Source organism: Oryx dammah, unplaced genomic scaffold (genome assembly GCF_014754425.2).
Source record: "Oryx dammah isolate SB20612 unplaced genomic scaffold, SCBI_Odam_1.1 HiC_scaffold_2, whole genome shotgun sequence".
In the NCBI taxonomy this organism is placed as follows: Eukaryota; Metazoa; Chordata; class Mammalia; order Artiodactyla; family Bovidae; genus Oryx; species Oryx dammah.
In genome coordinates this window covers 134,435,061-134,457,981 of record NW_024070186.1, presented here as the reverse complement: position 1 = coordinate 134,457,981, position 22,921 = coordinate 134,435,061, and the positions used below count along the sequence as shown (strand labels likewise).

Genomic DNA, 22,921 nt, shown 5'->3' with positions numbered 1-22,921 from the left:
GATTTGATCTGTAGGTTGGGAAGATCCCCTGGAGAAGGAAATGGCAACCTGCTCCAATGTTCCTGCCTGGGAAATCCCATGGACAGAGGAGTCCTGTGGGCTACTGTCCATGAGGTTGCAAAGAGTCAGGCACGACTTAGTGACTAAACAACAAACTCAGTAGGACCCAGCAGTCTGGTGGAGAGCTTCCAGGAGTATTTATATGCTACTTGGCCCGTCACGAATTTATAAAGAATGTCATCCTTGCAGACGGGTGCCCAGGTACATGTGTGTGTATTCCTTTGTTTGTCCTTTGCTAGACTCCTTCAACCGGAGAAGGCAATGGCACGCCACTCCAGTACTCTTGCCTGGAAAATCCCATGGATGGAGGAGCCTGGTGGGCTACAGTCCATGGGGTCGCACAGAGTTGGACACGACTGAGCGATTTCACTTTCACTTTTCACTTTCATGCATTGGAGAAGGAGATGGCAACCCACTCCAGTGTTCTTACCTGGAGAATCCCAGGGATGGGGGAGCCTGGTGGGCTGCTGTCTATGGGGTCGCACAGAGTTGGACACGGCTGAAGCGACTTAGCAGCAGCAGCAGCAGCAGCAGACTCCTTCAACCAGAGAAGGCAATGGCACCCCACTCCAGTACCCATGGACAGAGGAGCCTGGTAGGCTGCAGTCCATGGGATCGCGAAAAGTCGGACACAACTGAGCAACTTCACTTTCACGCATTGGAGAAGGAAATGGCAACCCACTCCAGTGTTCTTGCCTGGAGAATCCCAGGGACGGGGGAGCCTGGTGGGCTGCTGTCTATGGGGTCGCACAGAGTCGAACACGACTGAAGTGACTTAGCAGCAGCAGCAGACTCCTTCAACAATGGAATTTAACTGTCTTATCTAGACCTTAACAAGGTGATGGATTTAGTCAGTGGAATGATGTTTCTAATGTTTGAAGGATAATTGAAGGATTAGCCTTCTTTTCTGTGAACCCCAAAGGACTAACGATCAGTGTAAAGGAGACAGATTATAGTCCAGTGCGAGGACGAATGTCATACTGTTGCAGTTGTGGGAACATGGAATGAGTTCTCTGAATAGTGGGCAATCCTTGCCGAGCGCCCGCCCTGAGCCCCGGCGCGGTGCTGAGCACCACGTGAGCATTGTCAGGCTTAGTCCCCACAGAGGCGCTGTGAAATCGGTATTGGTTTTCATTTATTTATAAATAAAACTTTTGAGAGTAGTTAACTTGCCCCAAGCCATGCAGTTGGCTAGGTGAAAGAGCCAGAAATTGAACCCAGAGCCATCTGATGCTAAAAAATACCACCTTAGAATACAGTCCTTGGTCAGTGGAGGTTTTCAGAAGTAACCTAGACAATCAGTATTAGCATACAGGTTATTAAAGGGGTTTAAGCATTACCTGGGATGATTAGTTAGGCAGGTGACCTTTCAGCTCTTTCCTAATTGGTCCCATTATGTTTGTAGAATCCATTTGCTGTTAGGAAAATGATGGCTAGTGGTAGAATCATCATAGGAAGATAGGTTTCTCTATAAACATGAGCCGCTGTGCCATTTTTATACAAGTTCCATAAGTTTGTATTTCCAGTGTTATGGAGGCTAGAATATTTGTCAGTTTAGCTTTGAAAAGAAGTCAGTAGTCCCAGTGAATAAAGTATCTGCCCCAAAATCCCCACAATAGTTGATGATAGGCAAGGAAATTTGATTTCATAATGTAATTACTTTAAAACAAATGCTTTAGTAGCTTTCGGAGCGTAGTATGATACATTTTGTTTTTAATACACATTAAAGACTTACTGTACATTTCAGGAAGTTGTGTTTTCAGACTTGTCTCCATCCACACGAAAGTTAGCTATTTTCTGAACCCACATGACTCCTTAGCATCCTCAGACCTGAAAGACATCGTTTAGATTTGATACCCTGCACCAGGCAGGTGGGGGAAGTTTACTCCTTCAGCACAGGTTAAAGGAGGGAATTCCCTTGATTTGATATTACTCCTAACAGCAGCATGCAGCAATGGAAGAAGAAAAGACAGTGGCGCGTTGACTCTTCTTGCATCAGTATTCCAGACCTGCTTGGATAATGTTTGTTTTGTTTAATTGGTTTTCACATTTTCAGGTATAAAGTCTTTTAAAAGTAATTTGATCACTTTTACACATTCTAATTGAATCACTTTCTGGCAGGATATTGTTTTTATTTAGCCAGACACAGTACAAGCTCATACTTGAAACACGTCAGCAAGTACAGGTTCAAATGAAAAAGATCATCCTAAGGATAGCTTTGACCAGTTTGATTGAATCTTTATCACACCCTGATAGTTGAGTTGGTAAACAATTCGCCTGCAGTGTGGGAGACCCCGGTTGGATTCCTGGGTCAGGAAGATCTGCTGGAGAAGGGATTGGCTACCCATTCCAGTACTCTTGGGCCTCCCTTGTGGCTCAGCTGGTAAAGAATCCACCTGCAATACAGGATGCCTGGGTTTGATCCCTGGGTTGGGAAGATCCCCGGGAGAAGGGAAAGGCTACCCACTCCAGAATTCTGGCCTGGGGAATTCCATGGACTGTATAGAACATGGGGTCACAAAGAATTGGACACGACTGATCATCTTTCACTGTCACACAATTGAAAGGGTTCAAGTTTTGTGGTATATAATTATTATCTACTTTAGTGGTTCATTTGTCACATGACCAAAAAGAAATAATTTCTCGCTTGTGGTTAATATATGATGCAAAGTTAATTCATGAAGGCTTTCTCTCCCCATATCATTGTGTCCTTTTTAGGATGAGTTTGGTTTTTCTGAGTTTTTAAGTATTGAATCTTTGAATATGATACTTCTTTCTTAAATACAGCCTTCAGTGTAAGAAAATTTAACAATGAAATGTTTAATATAAATAGATTTTATTCAGATTCCTATGCAGTAAATAGTTTGGGAGAGGAAAATGATGAAAAGCTTTATGATACCAGAATTTTGAAATGTTTGCTCATTCTTGTTTATAGTCTGTGAGTATAGTAGGTCTTACAAACCTTAGCCAGGAAGACACTGATTAAAGGAAACCGAATGATCTTTTTTTTATAAACAGATGTTAAAGATTCACTTCTAAATATCTAGATCTTGAGTTTTTCTAACAGAATGTGTACATGTTTTCCAAAACCACAGAACTTGTGTAGAATAAAATACTTTATTACTCTTTAATTTTGTAAAATTTTTTGTTACATTCAGGGGAGGTGGTGATATCTTGAATTTGAAACCAAACATTATAATAGCATTATCATGCTGTCTTCGATCTTAAAGTACCTTAGAATTATGACAGCCCACCCTTCGTTTTATAGTCTGAGGCTTGAGGAGTTTGGCTTGCGTGTTCTGCTGGCAGAGCTGTCTGTACCAGGTGCTAGGATGTAAGATGACAAAAGTGTAATCCTTGTCCAGAAGAGGTTTACATTCCAGCTGAAGGCTAGGCATAAACAACACAAAATAGTTTTGTAATGAGATGATTGAAAGATCTACTGAGTTCTATGAAGTCCCAGAGATGAGAAATGTGCTTCAGCCAGTGTAGTTTAGGGAAGATTGCCCAAGGAGGAAGAGGGTGTGGCCTCAGTTGAGACTTAGAGAATAGGAAAGATACCTGATTCCTTTAGCTTGATTGTGAGCCACTGGAACATAATTCTGTGATACATTTTTAGTTATGATATGTTTTATCAAATGTTGACGATGGTAGGAATTGTGTGAGTGAAAAGAGGAAAGGATGCTGAGCAAAAGGTTCTTTTCTTTCTCATTTTTCCCACTGTTAAGTCTTAGTCATAGTCTCATGACAGGTCTTCCCAGCTTGGTGCAGTGGTAAAGAATCAGCCTGCCAGTGCAGAAGATGCAAGAGATGCAGGTTTGATCCCTGGGTCTGGAATATCCCCTGGAGTAGGAAATGGCAACCCACTCCATTATTCTTGCCTGGAAAATTTCTATGGACAGAGGAGCCCAGCAGGCTACAGTCCATGGGATCACAAAGAGTTGACCATGACTGAGGACACACACACGTGTAATAACAAGAATTTAATTACAACAAAACAAATTATTCATTTTACATAAGTTCTACAATTGAAAGCATGATAAATATAAGAACAATAAAATAAAATATCAATAGAGGAAATATTGATATAAGAATGTAAGTAATTGATACTGGCATTGAACAAACTGCTAAACAGAGAGGTGTCAGTATGGTACCTATATGTGCCAGTCCACATGTCACCGTTCTGTCTCCACCAAAATGAAAAGAAAGAAAATAAGAAAAATGAGATATATAATAGAAATCCTCACAAAGCTAAAGTTACTTCATTTTGCAATGTTAAAATGTTTCAATTTTATTAAATAATGCTCATAGTAGCAGTTGTTTCTAATGATCTTTAATTACCTTAAAAGGTAATGATCTGAAATATTTTTAGTCCAATAAATGAAGTCAGGACGGCACAGACCTAGACTGTTCTCCGTTTCTTCTCCAACTCGTAGGAGCCTCTTGTAAAGCCTCCTGACTACCTGCAACCCAGTCTCTAGCTGAGTGTCAGGTGCCCTGGCTGGGGTTGGTATAGCCTCAGCCATGGACTGAGCATGCCTGAGACCTTGGCACCAGCAAAACTGGGTCTCAGACTGGCAGTTACTGGCACTTTGACTTCAGAAGTGCCTGACTTGAGACACTACTTCAGACATCTGCTTATGTGTTGTTTAGTTGCTAAGTTGTGTCCTTCTGTGTGCTGATGAGCAAAAGAGACATTGTGGAAAGGCATGGGTGATGGTTTCACATCCAGAATGAAACCTTTGAAAGTAAATAGCACACTAACGGCATGCGAGTAGTTTCATCTACTTAGTTGAAAAACCATATTTTAATGTTACCTGTTAATATTTAAAGACTTGGAGATTCTCCAGGGACATTGTGCATATTCTTGTTGCTTATTAATCCCCTGGGGCAGGAACCTGTTAGGTTCATTGACTTTTTCCCTTCCCACATATATCATCACTGTGTCTCTCTGTCCATGGATTGTGTCTGTAGTGATAGCTCTCTGCCACAGACTAAAACCCTTAATCTAGAAAACTTTGTGTTGTGGGCCATTATGGGCAAGTGGGATATCGTGATGTTTATACTGTTTCTAGAAAATCAGACTTCACCCAGCAGGGCAACACTTTCACCCAGGACATATTTATTAATTGATGAGTGATTCCTCTAGATAGACTTTAGTATATTTTACAAGGAATTCTGTTTTGTTTTAAAATAGAAAATATGTCAACAGGTTTTGTTATCAAAGTTTGTTGTACAAATCGATGCCTATTACTGGTAATTTTGATGAACTCATGGTCTGCTTCAGCCTGGTAAAGGAAGTTCCATTTTTTAATGGAACTTCCAATATTTAATTTGATAAATATTTTTGTCCTTTTTTCTTTGTTTTCAAGAAACTAGCAGATCTTCTAGGATAGTACAGTTCTGGTATTTTCATTCAAATCTACTAAATTCTTTGCAAAAACAATTTTGCAAAATGAAAAACTGATAACAGAACATTTATATGTTCATGTATCATAATTGGCAAATTATATAAAGCTACGGCAGATGATACTTAATTTAACAAGGAGAGCACTTCTATTATAAATTTACCCCAACATTAAGAATGCATTTTATGCATTCTTAAAAATAATTTCTTGATCAGAATGGTTCAGTAAGAACATTCATCACATAACTCTTGGTTTCATAAATGTAATTTAAAATAAATTAAGTTTTTTGCTTGAATAGCTGAAACAAAAGGCATGTTTTTATTAGATAATCACACTATTAATTAATATACTCCATTAAGAATCACTTTTGTTGCTGCTGTTGTTAACCAAAGTTTCTTCCTATATGGATAATTTGGAAATTATCATGGAAGACTATGGATACATTGTAAAGTTTTTCTGGCTGAACCAATTTTTATTAGTTAAATGTGTATTTGAGAAGAAGTGACCCAAGATGTTGAGCAATAGACAGTTTCCATTTTAGTTGGTACAAAGGCTTAGAGGCCTGGGGGAGCACGGTGGATTCAGGAACCTGTAAGTTAAAGTAATTTCAAATTTGTCATGTGGCACGTTATAACATGAATACATAAATATTTAAGCATAAATATACATACACCTAAAAACTAATGATTCTGAAATGTACATACACTAGTTTCTTTTTTTTTAATTCCCCGATCCAATACAACAGTTTTTAACAGAACATGCTTTGTAATAAAAAGTGCATAAAGATCTTGTCTTCAAAGATGGGGAACATTTTTAAAACAGAGTGTACCCTGTGAGTAAAGGCAGAGTGTCTCCTCAGTATACGAAAAACCCCAGGAGCTTTGATCAAATGCCAGCTGTTACATCAGTTCTGTTGGTAATCTTTCTTACTGATCTATGACCTTGACCTTGCTTATGTCTGTATGTCAAATCTATTTTAGGAATGGGGAGAGTATAGTTGAGTTTAATAGGATTCATGCTCCAGTCTCAAAGGATGTATATGTGTGTGTGTGTGTGTGTGTGTGTATACACACTATAAACAATTTCAGGAGAAGAAAGCACCATTTTCCATTATATTTCATATTTGGATAGAGATTATAAGTTATTAGACTTTTCAAATCTGATAGAAAGCACCCGTTACTTTGAAGAGCAATTGGAAAAGATTAGCAGCAGCAGCAGTTACCCTGTTAGTTTTACATTTAAACCTTTTTTTTCTGCACTTACGTGCCACCAGATAATTTCTTAATAATTATTTTATGTTTCTTCAGAGAAACTATTGTTTAACTGAAGACAGTGGACAGACATTATTAATATTAATTCTAAATAAATATCACAGGTACTCTTTATCATAATTATCCTCCTAGATTTTTAAAAACCTAGAGTTAGAATTAATTTCTTTAAAAATATTCTAGTTTCCATGTTGGCAAGATAATGCAGCACAGCATCCATGAAGGTGTTTCATCTTGGAACAGAAATTGTCTAAGCTCTTTCTCTAGCTCCTTTGATTCTGTAAACTTTTTTAACTTAACTTGATACTCTTAATTTTGATTGTAAATTTCATTTTTCTATAAACTAGAGAGGCAAATAAAATGAATAGTGGATTTATTGAATCCAATTCGTAGCATAAGCCTTCTAAGAATAATTCAGAACAGAGAAACGCTTCTTTATTTTGCTGTATCATTTACAGGAGATACTTGTTTCTGTTGCCAGGACAATTATTTTACCTCTCTTATGCACTTCTCTATGTCATCAAGGGTCTTAAATCTTCACTGTTGTATTTTATTCAGTATACAGTCTTTAGGAGATAAGCACAAGCTCCAGTTTGAATATAAGCTCATGTTTAGCTTTTAAATAAACATCTGTTTGAAATTCTTTTCCCCAGTAAAGAAAGTAGTGAAGATAAATAACTGGAGGATTGAATGGGTAGGGTGTATGGCTATTTCAAAATCATTTCCTTCCCCTGAAATTCACTAAAAAGACTATAAAACATTGGTCAGGGCTGTTTCCACAACTTTTATGACAGCATATCATCTTTCTAGTTAAAATGCTTGTCATTTTTATCAACTGTAATTTGACAAATTACTTTGAGTCATAGAAATAGAATTTTAGAGTTGAAGAGGTCCTCAGATTCGTACGTCCTCCCATTGAACACTTGAGTCAGCCAAGCACTAGTGTTTCCTAGTGAGTCTCTTAATAGGGAATGTGAGTGACACTACACTCCTGTGGAAGCAGCTGACAGCAAGTTACAGCTGATGGACCTGGAAGGTATGAGCAGATTTGGCCTTGGGCAAAAATATGTAAGTCCCTCAGGTTGCAGTGGAGAGTAATCTGGGCAGCTGTTTTACTCATGAGTGTCCATCACTTCTGTTACGGATCTCTGAAGAGTATTTACATCTGAAACGAGAACCCCTGGGAAAGGGCAAGAAGCTCTTGTGGTCTAATTTTAAATGTTGAGGCCCTCAGTTGAGCAAAATGTGTTTAGGTAAGTTGATTTTCTTGGCACCCATCAAATTGAACAATCACACAGCCATCTTTCAATAGATACTACTCCAAGAAAAATTATTATCTAGCAATTTAAATTATATACACTAGTTTTTATAAATTTTTCAAGAAATTATAAGTATATTCTGATCCAGGCTCCACCTTTACTGTGCCCATTATGATTCTCAGATATAAAATGGCAACAATTGAGCATTTCTTTTATTTTTTAAATTTTTTTCCAAAAACTTTTAATTTATGATGGAAGATACCCTGTAGTTTTCACCTTTCAGTGACATCCCAGGACCATTATTTGAAATTGTACTTTTTTTTTCTTGTTCTGGGACACTAAGTGTTGGATTTTATATATTCTAAAGAGGAGAGTGAAAAAGCTGGCTTAAAGCTCAACATTCAGAAAACGAAGATCATGGCATCTGGTCCCATCACTTCATGGGAAATAGATGGGAAACAGTGGCAGACTTTATTTTTTTGGGCTCCCAAAAAACTGCAGATGGTGAGTGAAGCCATGAAATTAAAAGACGCTTACTCCTTGGAAGGAAAATTATGACCAACCTAGATAGCATATTCAGAAGCAGAGATATTACTTTGCCAACAAAGGTCCATCTAGTCAAGGCTGTGATTTTTCCAGTGGTCATGTATGGATGTGAGAGTTGGACTGTGAACAAAGCTAAGAACTGAAGAGTTGATGCTTTTGAAGTGTGGTGTTGGAGAAGACTCTTGAGAGTCCTTGGACTGCAAGGAGATCCAACCAATCTATCCTAAAGATCAGTCCTGGGTGTTCACTGGAAGGACTGATGCTAAAGCTGCAACTCCAATACTTTGGCCACCTCATGCGAAGAATTGACTCATTGGAAAAGACCCTGATGCTGGGAGGGATTGGGGGCAGGAGGAGAAGGGGATGACAGAGGATGAGATGGCTGGATGGCATCACCGACTCGATGGACATGAGTTTGAGTGAACTCGGGGAGTTGGTGATGGACAGGGAGGCCTGGCGTGCTGCGATTCATGGGGTCGCAAAGAGTGGGACTGAGCGACTGAACTGAACCAAACTTTCCATTGACCCTTGGTTTAGAAAGCTAATCTCATCTATTTGCATAAAATGTTTGGAGTTACAACTTCTTGATAAGCTTGTCTTTTTTTCCCCCCTGTTCAACTGTTAAAACTTTCTTTCAAAGTTCTGAATCATTTACTGGGATTTTTTTATTGCTTAAGTAAAAAGTTTCAATAATTAGGGCTTTCCAATTGTCTTGGTACTTACATAGTTTTCTTCTAATGCTTACTGAAACATCTTACTGTTTGTCTTTCCTTTTGCATAAATTGCATCGCCAAAATCACCTACAGTGAAATTTAGGTAATATTATCCAATAGGAGTAGGCTTTCAATTCCTTCTGCATTTCCAGGAACCAGAGCCCAGAATCCAAGTGCTCATTAAAGTTGCATTGCAGAAATACCTTTAAATTCAATACTCAAACAAGTATCACTTGATAATGCAGAAGAAATTAGAGGAGATTTCATGAAAACAGTTGGAAGTCATGAGATATTCATTAGATATCATTTAAATAGATACAAAGTGACTTCATAGGTGTTAATCATTGAAATGTGTTTTTAATGGAGAATTTGATTGCAAGTGAGATACTGAATCCCTTCCAAACAACTAGAGAAAGACCATTATTCATTTATAAAAGTAAAATCTTTTTACTTGGAGTTTTACCATTTTTATAAAAGTGTTTAAAAATTCAGTGAATTTTCCCTTTGCTTAATTTTCAAATGGAAAATGTAAACCGGTGCTTCAGTGGAAATATTTTATTTCAGAGAATCAATAGTACACCTAGTTGGGAATTGTTACTATGCATATTATTTACAACTGTCTTTTATCTATTAAAACTCTAAACCAAAATCTATCTATGCATAGGGCCAAGATTCCATGGAATTCTTTTATGGTTTAGTTTGATTTTATTATTATTTTTTAATTATGTCCTGCCACAATAATAATTGTTTTTACTGCATGCTAGTGAACCAGTAAAATCTCAATTTTTGAAAGATTTTTTATTCTTATAAACAATTTTAAATTAATGAGAAAGATTTCATTTATAATTTTAATACTATAAATGGTTATACATGAATTTTATTAAATTATCTTGAAATGCATTAACCCCTGGTATACTATCAGGGTTCTTTGGACCCAGTTTTAGTTTGAAGTTGTTTGGAAGGATTGTATTATATGACTTTTATTCTTTTTTAAAGTTTCAATGAATGTGTTTTTTAATAGGAAAAAACATTGTATCTTGCTATTAACATGTGTCCATCAGAACTTTTTATAAATCGAACATATACTATGGAATCTTAATGACTGTATTTTTCCTGTATATCTTTCATCATTTTGACCTTTTATGATTTTGGAAATTAATTCATCATTTGTTTCCAACTGTGGGATATAAAGACTAAAATAATAAGCCAAAGGAACTTAATGAAAGTGCCTAAAAGGATAATGCAGTAGTGAAATGTCATCTTTATTGTATTATCTTCAACTTTGTAATAGCATAGCCCATTAATACTGTATTATCTTTCAAGAATGTAAAAAAGAAAATGTCTAGAGACTGTCTTTGTTGTCTTTTTGTTTTGAATTTTTAGCAAATATAATAGAGAATTCAGTATTTTCTATTTTCTGTCCCTAATGTTAAAGAGAAGAAAGTTGGCATACGAAGGTGCTTCGATTAGATGACTTAGTGGATTAATGCAGAGACTGATAGTAGCATTCTAGACACGATTGATGGTGGGGACATTGAATGGATAAGCAACATCTCCAACTACTGTCTTCAGATGATGGTATCCTAGATGAATTTTCTCAAACTTAAGGGTCAGTGAGTGACCAATATAGTGCTTTTCTCCCCCAGCTTAATATATAATTGACATATCACACTTTATAAGGGGTATAATGTGGTGATTTGCTATGCACATGATTACCAAAGTAAGATTTGTTAACGTATCCATCACTGCACCTAGTTGCTATAGCAATATAGTTCTAAAGCAAAAAGGAAATAAAGTATTTTCCTCCTACAGTATTAAGTTAGTTGCTTAATAGCAAGGACTTCATCAGTCAGTATCGACAGGAACCTCACCTGCCCTGGCTTGCTTTTATGATGCTGACACACCCACATTTTTTTGAAACAGTTCAGAAGTTGACAAGTACACAAGGCCAGTGTGTAATAAAAGAAATTGGAAGAAAATAAATGACATGGAAATGATATAATTGGTATTAATAAATCTAAAAATAAAAAATATTTTGCAATTCTGTAACAAGGAAGACTTCTGCCCTCCTGTCCTCAGTATACTTTTGAGTTGTCAAAGTTTCCAAAGTTAACACATTTTGAATTATTGATACAAATACAAAAAGAAGTCTAGAACCTTATAGACATGTTTTTGAAATCTAGAATCGGTATTTACAAGGTACTTAGAAGTTCATGCGTGACAGTAGTTAAGCTATCAGTTCCAAAGTGCCTTGCCTATTTCAGATATGTTGTCCTTCAAAACCAGGAAAACATAGATATTAAGAATTGGATTTGCTCTGTGTAAATTCTCATGAAAAATTCTAATGAAGTTGTTTTTCATTGTCTCTTTACTATTCTGTAAATTATTCACAAACTGACTTAAATAGTGATTAAATATTCATTCGACCCAGATAGTAAAACAGTGATGACTATTATTCTTGGTATACTGCAGGTTAAATTAATTTGTTAAAATTATAAAGAGCTGATTTTGATTTAGAATGATAAAAATCAAAATTAAATCAAAATTAAGTCATTTCTTGGTATATGTTACACTAATTTTTTTGTTAAAACCAGAACATATTTTTCTAAAAATTTAATGGAATCACCCTATGCAAATGGCAACTAAGTTAAAACAGACATTCTTCATTCAGCTTCTAATTTATCACTGGGTAGGTTTTATATTTTCCCCCATTCACATATATAAATATGTATGTATTTTCAGTGTTCCTTAAATCTGTCTTCATTTTGCCTGTCATTCCTACCAACCTAATGCTTAAAGAAGGTATGAATATATCAATATGTTAGTTTCTAAACTAAATTTTTCCTTCTAAAGCGTTTGAGAGTTGCAGAATTTGTGAATCCTTCATTTGTGTTTGTTTTTTCCTATTCTCTTCTGCCCCTCAGTACTTTTATTCCCCCTTTGTTTGGTCCTTCTTACCTTCCATAAACCAAATGTTTTGGATAATTCTGTTCCCTTTCCACAGAAATCACGTATTTGCCATACAAATCAAGTTTCTTCCTTATTTTGTTTATGAAGAGAGTGTTGACTATTTTAAAAACGACATGTATACAAGCTCTAATAAAATCTCTAATAATGTTAAAAATCATTAGATTCACTGACAAGGCAATGAATCACAGCATTTTATAAAATATTCTAGTTGCTAAATATGTTGCTTGTAAATCTCCAAAGAAACCTAATTTTTAAATGTGTGTTGACGCTGAGTTATTTGTAGTTGACTATACTCAGGTAGAGCGCAACACCTGGCAGCGTTAAGTAATATGTATATAAAATCAAGCAAGCCAGCCACATGTTGGTGATTCAGAAATCATGTGCTTGCCTGTCCACAGAAAGAAAATACCAGGTTAATACTAGCTTTAAATCGAATTATTTTAACCTTAAAATGTTGAAAATACAGGTTTCTATGAAAAGCTCTCTATCTTGCTTGCTTCATGTAATCAGTGCTATTTATAGAATTTTCTTTTCAAAGAAATTAATAAAAAGTAACCACTTTAACTTAGAGTTTTCCGGAAGCAATTATTCCTCTTCAGTTCTATCCTAAATTTGTTTCTTGTCCAATTTTCTACAGGGTAAAGTGATAGCTTAGTGTATAATGTAAGTGAAGTCACTCAGTCATGTCTGACTCTTTGTGACCCCATGGAATGTAGCCTACCAGGCCCCTCAGTCCGTGGAATTTTTCGGGCAAGAGTACTGGAGTGGGTTGCCATTTCCTTCTCCAGGGGATCTTCCCAACCCAGGGATTGAACCCGGGTCTCCCGCATTGTAGACATACACTGTACCATCTGAACCACCACGGAAGCCCCTTTTATGTGTTACAAGGTTTTCAAGGTGGCTCAGTGGTAAAGAATCCACTTACCAATGCAGGAGACCTGGATTTGATCCCTGGGTCAGAAAGATCCCCTGGAGGAGGAAATGACCACCCACTCCCGTATTCTGGCCTGGAACATTCCATGGACAGAAGAGCCTTATACAGTCCATGGGGTTGCAAAGAATAAGACAGGATTGAGCACACAATCATATTTTCTGAGCTAAAAATGATGTGAGTGCCCTAATTGAGTTCAGTTCAGTCGCTCAGTCGTGTCCGACTCTTTGTGACCCCATGGACTGGAGTACACCAGTCCTCCCTGTCCATCACCAAGTCCGGGAGTTTACCCAAACTCATGTCCATTGAGCCAGTGATACCATCCAGCCATCTCATCCTCTGTCGTCCCCTTCTCCTCCTGCCCTCAATCTTTCCCAGCATCAGGGTCTTTTCCAATGAGTCAGTTCTTTGCATCAGGTCGCCAAAGTATTGGAGTTTCAGCTTCAACATAAGTCCTTCCAATGAACACCCAGGACTGATCTCCTTTAGGATGGACTGGTTGGATCTCCTTGCAGTCCAAGGGACTCTCAAGAGTCTTCTCCAACACCAGTTTGAAAGCGTCAATTCTTTTGATGCTCCACCCCACATCAAACTCATTTGATGAGTCCACATCACAAGGATCTCTTTTCCTTTTTTCGCACTTCCCTTGTTCCTTCCAAAGCTCCTAGTAATGTAACGAAGCTCATTCCAGCCCCTCATAGAGCTGTGGTGCTGCAGAAGAGACTTACCATTCATATCACTTTGCAGAAAGGTGTTTATGAAAATTCAAAAACTTGGTGGGCTTTGTAAGACAGTTACAGAACATTAAAGTATTTTCTCTAACTGATTAGATCATTTTAACAATATGGATTAATCCATAGGATTTCCAATAGAGATTTCCAATTTAATAGAATGACAGTAAACTAATAAGGAAGCTCTGCAATGCATACATATGTATATTGTATATATATATACACCCACATAGACACTTATAAGTGCTGTATTTTTTGCCTACAGGTATCATAGCATAATTCTAATTCATCTTAACTATTTTCTATTTATTTTTTAGAACACTGATATTTGCATTTACTGGGGAACGGAAGATGAAGAAGGAAAAGCAGTATATTCACTGAGGATTTTGTCTGCTTGCCACCGCAGCTCTGTGTGTAGAGGAATTCTGCTGCCGTTTCTTGTTTGAGAGTTCCCAGCTCTGAGGTCAGATTACGTCATAGTCTGCCTACCTTTTGTCTCATCATTGCCAGCCAGCAGTAATCCTGATCAGAATGGAACCGCATACCTCTGTCTAATTACTGTGGAAGGTGATAAACCAACACTCACTTATTGAAGTTACATCTCATTTCCCCGCAAAAAACCATTCCTCAAAGTGAATAGAAACCAAGCCCTCGTGAACACTTGTATTGAACATGACTCATGGAGAAGAGCTTGGCTCTGATGTGCACCAGGATTCTATTGTTCTAACTTACCTAGAAGGATTACTAATGCATCAGGCAGCAGAGGGGTCAGGTACTGCCGTCGACAAAGCGTCTGCCGGGCGTACTGAAGATGACCAGAACTTTACCATTTCTGGTAGCGCGTTTCCCACCTGTCAGCGTAATGGTCCAGTTCTCAGCACACACACGTATCAGGGATCTGGCATGCTGCACCTCAAAAAAGCCAGACTGTTGCAGTCTTCTGAGGACTGGAATGCAGCGAAGCGGAAGAGGCTGTCTGATTCCATCGTAAATTTAAACGTAAAGAAGGAGGCTCTGCTGGCTGGCATGGCTGACAGTGTGCCTAAAGGCAAACAGGACAGCAAGGTACTGGCCTCTCTGCTACAGTCATTCAGCTCTCGGCTGCAGACTGTTGCCCTGTCACAACAAATTAGGCAGAGCCTCAAGGAGCAAGGATACGCCCTGAATCATAATTCTTTAAAAGTGGAGAAAGATTTAAGGTGCTATGGGGTTGCATCGAGTCACTTAAAAACTCTGTTGAAGAAAAGCAAAGCTAAAGATCAAAAGCCCGATACCAACGTCCCTGATGTCACAAAAACCCTCATCGGAGATAGGTTCGTGGAGTCACCTCATCACGTCGGGCGGAGCGGGGCAAAGGTCATGAGCGAACCCTTGTCATGTGCCGCGAGATTACAGGCTGTCGCGAGCATGGTGGAGAAAAGGGCTAGTCCTGCCTCTTCCCCCAAACCCAGTGTTGCCTGTAGCCAGCTAGCACTGCTTCTCTCCAGCGAAGCCCATTTACAGCAGTATTCTCGGGAACATGCTTTAAAAACACAAAATGCAAATCAGGCAGCAAGCGAAAGACTTGCTGCCATGGCCAGATTACAAGAAAATGGCCAGAAGGACATGGGCAGTTTCCAGCTCTCAAAAGGCATATCAGGCCATCTTAATGGTCAGGCAAGAACATCATCAAACAAACTAATGGCTAGCAAAAGTACAGCATTTCAGAATCCAGTGGGTATTGTCCCTTCTTCCCCCAAAAATGCAGGCTATAAAAACTCCCTGGAAAGAAACAATATAAAACAGGCTGCTAATAACAGTTTGCTTTTACATCTTCTTAAAAGCCAGACCATACCTAAGCCGATGAACGGACACAGTCACAGTGAGAGAGGAAGCATTTTTGAGGAGAGCAGCACGCCTACGACCATTGATGACTACTCAGATCCCAATCCTAGCTTCACCGATGAGAGCAGTGGTGATGAAAGTTCTTACTCCAGCTGTGTTCCCATAGACTTGTCTTGCAAACACCGGATAGAAAAACCCGAACCCGACCAGCCTGTTTCTCTGGATAACTTAACTCAGTCCTTGCTAAACACTTGGGATCCAAAAGTCCCCGAAGTTGACGTCAAAGAAGATCAAGATACCTCAAAGAATTCTAAGCTAAGTTCGCACCAGAAGGTAACCCTTCTTCAGTTGCTGCTTGGCCATAAGAATGAAGAAAACATGGACAGAAACAGCAGTCCTCAGGAAGCGCACAGAGATGAGACAAAGTTCAGCACACAGAATTACACCCGGACGTCTGTAATAGAGAGCCCCAGCACCCACAGGACTACTCCCGTGAGCACTCCACCGCTGCTGGCACCCACCAAAGCCGACTCTCCCATCAACCTTTCCCAACACTCTCTGGTCATCAAATGGAATTCCCCACCATATGCCTGTGGCCCCCAGCCCGAAAAGCCAGCGAATACCGCCTCGAGCCACCTGATGGACCTTACAAAAAGCAAAGAATCGCAGGGGGAGAAAGCCATCCACAATGAAGGTGCACAAAACTCGGCCACGTTCAGTGCCAGTAAACTGTTACAAAATTTAGCGCAATGTGGAATGCAGTCTTCCGTGTCAGGGGAAGAGCAGAGACCCAGTAAACAGCTGCTGAGTGTAAACACAGATAAACCTCCAGGTATGATTGATAGACTGAATAGCCCTCTGCTAGCCAATAAAACAAGTGCAGTTGAAGAAAAGAAAGCATTCGGCAGTCACACAATAGGTCCTGAACCAGGACTCTCTGGGTCTGAAATAGAAAATCTGCTTGAAAGGCGCACCGTCCTCCAGTTACTGCTGGGAAATCCCAACAAAGGGAAGACTGAAAAGAAAGAGAAGATGCCCTTAAGAGATGAGAGCACTCAGGAACATACAGATAGAGCTTTAAGTGAACAAATACTGATGGTGAAAATAAAATCTGAGCCTTGTGATGACTTGCATCCGCGTGGCGCGGGCATGCCCTTGAGCCACGAGGCTCCGGGCGCCCCCTTTTTAGGGATGGCCCCTCCGGTGCAGAGAAGTGCACCTGCCTTACCAGCATCCGAGGACTTGAAACCAGAGCCTGGCTCACCTCAGGATTTTTCTTTCTCAAAGAACGGTCTGCTGAGTCGATTGCTGAGACAAAATCAAGACAGTCACCTGGCTGATGAGCTGGACAGCAGTCACAGGAACAGTGAACTGACACTTGTAGAATCGAAGAACCTTTGCATGGTCCCTAAGAAAAGGAAGCTTTACAGCGAGCCATTAGAAAACCCCTTTAAAAAGACAAAAAATAACACAGTCGATGCTGCAAACAGTCACAGTGCTCCGGAGGTGCTGTACGGGTCCTTGCTTAACCAGCAAGAGCTGAAACTTAGCAGAAGTGATCTTGAATTTAAACATCCTGCCAGTCACGGTTCAGCCAGCGAAAGTGAACCCAGGAATTGGACCAGAGAGAGCAAAAGCTTCAACGTCCTGAAACAGCTGCTTCTCTCAGAAAACTGCGTGCGAGATTTGTCTCAGCACAGGAGTAACTCTGTGGCTGACAGTAAAAAGAAAGGACACAGAAGCAGTGTGACCAACAGCAAGCCTGAATTCAGCATTGCTTCTCTAAACGGACTGATGTACGGTGCCACTCAGCCCGGCGGTTGCATGGACAGCAGGACCTTTCCATACCCGGGTGTCGGAAGGGCCGCCCTGAGTCCTCCTTTCCCTGAGCACTTGGGCTGCACAGGGTCTAGACCAGAAGCTGGGCTTGTGAATGGGTGTTCCATGCCCAGTGAGAAAGGACCCATTAAGTGGGTTATAACAGATGTGGACAAGAATGAGTATGAGAAAGACTCTCCAAGACTGACCAAAACTAACCCAATACTCTATTACATGCTCCAGAAAGGAGGCAATTCTGTTACCAGTCGAGAAACACAGGACAGGGACATTTGGAGGGAGCCTTCATCTGCTGAAAGTATCTCACAGGTTACAATCAAAGAAGAGTTACTTCCTGCTGCAGAAACTAAAGCTTCTTTCTTTAATTTAAGGAGCACTTACAATAGCCATATGGGAAATAATGCTTCTCACCCACACAGCGCAAATGGGGAAGTTTATGGACTTCTGGGAAACATGCTAACAATAAAAAAGGAATCAGAATAAAATGGACCTGCCACCCAACTTTGGATCTTTTTAAAACTAATGAACTTGAGATCTGTATAAATAAGCGCATGATTTGAGAAAAGCATGGTATAATTGAAACTTTTTCGTTTTGAAAAGTATTGGTTAATGGTGATGTTTAAATATGCAGACTACTTTTTGCTTCATGTTAAATGTCATGAGAAAGCTGCTGAACTAGCAATTGGTTGTTTTGACACCTTCTGTATGCATCAGACAACAACTGTGAGTAGCCCATGAATGATAATTCTTTTTTTAATCACAGATACTAGGCATAAATTAAAATATAAATCTCCATCCAGCAGATGAATGCATTGCTGCCTTTATTAGAGTACTTGATTTTGCTTTTCAGAAGCAACCTACATAACACGTTTTTTAAAGTCCACATTATTAAATAATAACTCTTTAAAGGGTAATTATTGAATTAAAAAACCTAGTGCTATTTCACTTCTCATTCATTTCCAAAACAAATTAGAAAAATATATGCTTACATTTTTCACTTTTGCTAAAAAAAAATTATTTTTGACTATTGAAAGGGGTTTTGTGATTCCTCAATGTGTCTGGGCTTCCCCGATCCTTTTCAATATTCTGTATTTCTTTAAACCTTGTACTACTTGGTAAAAATTGATTACAATTGGTGGAAGTTTGATAGATCTTAAAAAAAGGCAGATTTCCATTTTTGTATTTTAACTACTTTACTAAATTAATATTCCTCCTTTTACAGAATTAGGAGAGTTAATATTTATCTTCAGATGGTTTCCTAAATAACTGAAATAAGTTGTTTTTAACAAGCAAAATGGCTTTTCTTTGGACAGTTTTCACCATGTCTTATAAAAGCCACTTCTCACCATTTCTGTGGTACCTGTGAGTCTGATGACCAGGGTTTCTTAAAGCTGGACTCAGACCACCTGCATTAGCATCATCCAGAGCACTTGCTTTAAAATGCAGATTCCCAGGCAGCAGCTCCGATCTACCAGACAAGAATTCTCTACTGAGTGGACCTGGGAGTCTTCCTTCTGCATCTTAATACACTCCCTAGGTGTTTCTTATGCACCCTGAAATTTGGGTTTTGAAAATTGAAACCATTGCTTATGACTTTTCTCAGAAAACAGGATTGTAAACAAACTATTTGATGCCTATATTTTCCCCAATATAGTCACACGTCAACTCAAAATTTGCAATATTGTACTTCATATTATTACTGTTATGTCTTTGGAAATCGGGTTCTGAATACTTTTTATGACAAAAAAAAAAAAATCGGGTGGAGGGAACAACTTTCATATCTGGCTCAACATCTCAGGAAAAATATGTGATTACTTGTGTGTTCTAAAGAGTAACATCTACTTAATTAGCCTTAGGGATGGAATAACAGGGCCACTTACCAAACTCAGGTGATTCCAGGATGGTTTGGCAACTCCTCCTGAATACATCCTTAACTTCTGTGAAAACCATTGTCCTAAGAACACTGCTGACAAAGATGAAAATACATATTTCACACCCAAGGGAGGCACTAAACTCAGACTGCTTAAACAAAAAAGTAAAGGGCACATACACATGGCAGAGTTGTACACAGTCACTCCATCAGATCTGTTATTTTAAAATAGTGATTAAAAGGACACATTGATGTTTTTTTAGAAGAACTTAATTTATTATTGAACCACATGGGGTTTCTGTCTTGAAACACATCTGTGTTTTTCAGTTCATTTTTTACCATCCACAATTCATTCACCAGATAGATTTGGTTTTAATTGTGAACCCAGGTAGCACCAAAAAACTGTTATATAATCAACTATTAATTAGAAGAAAATCTATTTGAAATTGTTCTACTTGAAGTTGTTTCTAAGATTTTTATATTAAAAATGGGCGTTATTTCCTAGTATGATCTAAAACCCTAAATGATTATTTTTTCTCAGAATGATTTGTAAATAATTACTGAATATATTAAAAAAATAATAGGAGTGAATATCATGCTATGTCTTGAAAATTCCACTGGCCAGTGAATATATTCATCTGCATCCCATCTTTATTCTGTGACAGTCTTACTGTCTACACTATATAAGCTTTTAAACAAGTCATTTTTTTTCTGCCATTATGAAAGTTCTAGAGCCTTAGAAGTATGCTAGAAAAATTACCAATGTTCCCCCTTGGTTAGGGGAAAATGGGCTTTTACAAGGGAGTGAAATTTAGGTCAGGAAAAAGAAGATCAAGGGCCAACATTGGTTTTTTTTTGTTTGTTTGTTTTTCATTCCTTTGGTTGGTTGGTTGTTTTTTGGTGGTGGTTATTGTCAGCAGTCAAAGAAATGAAGATATGTCATATATAGATAAACCTGACCAGGAAGAAGGCTGTTCTGATATTAGAGAGTGTCCCCAATTTGAGTTTAGTATGATCTTAAAGAAGAGTGCTGAGAAAGGGCATACATCCCTAAATGCACTTCGTTTATGCATATGTAGATACAAGGATGCACATATACACATTTTCAAGGACTATTTTAGATATCTAGACAATTTCTTCCTAACAAAGTCACTTGTGAAAGGGTACTACAGCTCTCATTGACATCAGTAAGGTAGCATTACCTGTTTGCTCTCTGCTGCATCTTACAGAAGAGTAAACCGGTGAGAGTATATATTTTATATATATATATATATAAAATATGTATATATATATATTGACTTGTTACATGAAGATGTTAAAATTGGTTTTTAAAGGTGATGTAAATAGTGATTTCCTTAATGAAAAAATACATATTTTGTATTGTTCTAATACAACAGAAAAGCCTTTTAATCTCTTTGGTTTCTGTATATTCCATGTACAAGTGTAAATATAATCAGACAGGTTTAAAAATTGTGCATGTATGTATACAGTTGCAAGTCTGGACAAATGTATAGAATAAGCCTTTTATTTAAGTTGTGATTACCTGCTGCATGAAAAGTGCATGGGGGACCCTGTGCATCTGTGCATTTGGTAAAATGTCTTAACAAGTCAGATCAGATGTTCATCCCAACATAACAGTATTCCATTTCTGGACACGACTTATGTGGTTTAAGCTTTGTGGAAGAATGCTTTGAATCCAAGGGTCTTAAAACTTTTTAAATCAAGTCAACCACTTTTCAAAATAAAGAGTTCACACAACTACTTTCATGAATTTTTTAATCCCATTGGAAACATATACCAGGAGTGTTCCAGTGTACTGGAATACAGGCACACTACCATTCATGGTATGAATTCTGGGGTTTACACAACCAATTTTGATGCAGTCTGCTCAGTAATATAATTTGTTGTTTTTATTAGAAATTTAATTTCTTCATGTGATGTCATGAAATTGTACATACTGCAGTGTGAATTTTTTGTTTTGTTTTTTAATCTTTTAGTGTTTACTTCCTGCAGTGACTTTGAATAAATGAAGGAAAAAATTCATTGTCTCTGGTTTGAAATGATTGTTACTTTTTGGGTTCTCTCTTCATAAACGTAATAAGTCTCTGATCATGAGAATGGCAAGTCTTCGAGAATGCTTTTCCGTTCTTGGAAAAATGGAAAAAAAAAAAAAAAGACCTTAGAGTTAATGTATCTAGAGACAGGGCAATGGAAGCGTAGCTCAGAAAGACCATCAGCTGACAGCCTGGCCTACCCACCCTTGGTTCTCTTTTCTTGTTGTGTAACTGGATAGTCATCTTGGGTTTTTAAAGTGGGAAAAACTTTGTACAGTGTTCAAAAATAAAGTTGATTTGATACAAACTTGTTGTAAGATGTTATTAGGTTTTTATCCAAGTTTCAATGGGCATTAAATTTTTTTTTAATAAAAGTCTTCAAACATTTTGAAAAAATGAATATGTGTATGTACACATGTATATATCAAATAACTATATGCTGTTAATATATGTATATAGGTAGTGAATTGAGAGTGATAAGCAATGTATGTACATAGTAAGTAATAGAGATCAGTTTATTTAGAAAAAGGGGAAAAAACCTCTATACTTGTGAATGGATGACCTTGGGGGAGGGAAGTTACTTTTACAAATACATTAATAATAATTTAAGAGAAAGGCATTTTCCCAAAGATGAATCTGTGTTTTCTGATACTAAAATAGGCATATTAAAATTTCAAATTAAAATCTGAAAATTTTGCAGCTCCTCCCTAACAAGTTTATAAACATTGTCTAAAATAATATCCAAGTAATGGAAATACATAAAACTGGTCTACATAATTAAAATGTTGAAAAGTTATGCCCTGCTGTCTATACAGACACTATCATCGGAACCAGAGATGCATAGCCATGTTTTGTTTATTGATTTAAACAGTGAAAAGGCATAATAAGTACATCATGTAATAAAAACCACCTGTTAGTAATTCTTCTTGACTATAAATTAGTGCCAATGACTTTTAATAATCTAATCAGATTATGATCACCCACACTCTGCCAAGTTCTATTTCAAGCTTCTTAATGTAGAACTCTCTTTTACAAAGAAAGACATAATTTTGAAAAAGTTCTTTTTTTTCCCCTACCACTGCTGTCACCAAATGACCCATTTGGTTACAGAAAATAGGTTTTAAATGTTAAGCATGCCATTTTTCGTTTATTCCATCAAGCTTAAGAAGTATCTGACACTAGCACCTTTTAATGGTTGGTGGAGGAAATCTGTTGACCTCATTTAGCATTAATTCACTACTAGATTTCTCAAATTGGTTGGCATAATGTTTACAACATACTAAAAATTCCGTCTCCATAGGTAAGTTCAAGACCCCTGCTCTGAAAAACCAGAGTTAATGTACTCTTTAGTTGGTAGCAGGATAATTGGAAATAAAATTCAAATCCCATCAACTAGTCCTGGAGAAGCGCTGATGCCCTTATTTGAGCATCTAAAAGTAAATACATAAGCC

The 22,921-nt window shown here is 37.9% G+C and overlaps 1 protein-coding gene across 3 annotated transcripts in view; it reads left to right on the top strand.

Moving 5' to 3' along the window:
- NRIP1 (nuclear receptor interacting protein 1) overlaps positions 1-21,574 on the top strand; it is a 99,906-nt gene extending 78,332 nt beyond the window's left edge. For 2 of the 3 annotated variants that reach the window (XM_040227222.1, XM_040227232.1), the window contains one exon: positions 14,204-21,574. In XM_040227222.1, coding sequence (XP_040083156.1) covers positions 14,559-18,029 — 3,471 coding nt within the window. In that variant the 5' untranslated portion in view covers positions 14,204-14,558 and the 3' untranslated portion in view covers positions 18,030-21,574. Of the gene's footprint in view, positions 1-7,762; positions 7,990-14,203 lie in introns of those variants that run through there. The other variant, XM_040227241.1, reaches the window with a different exon arrangement.
- The last annotated feature ends 1,347 nt before the right edge of the window (positions 21,575-22,921 follow it).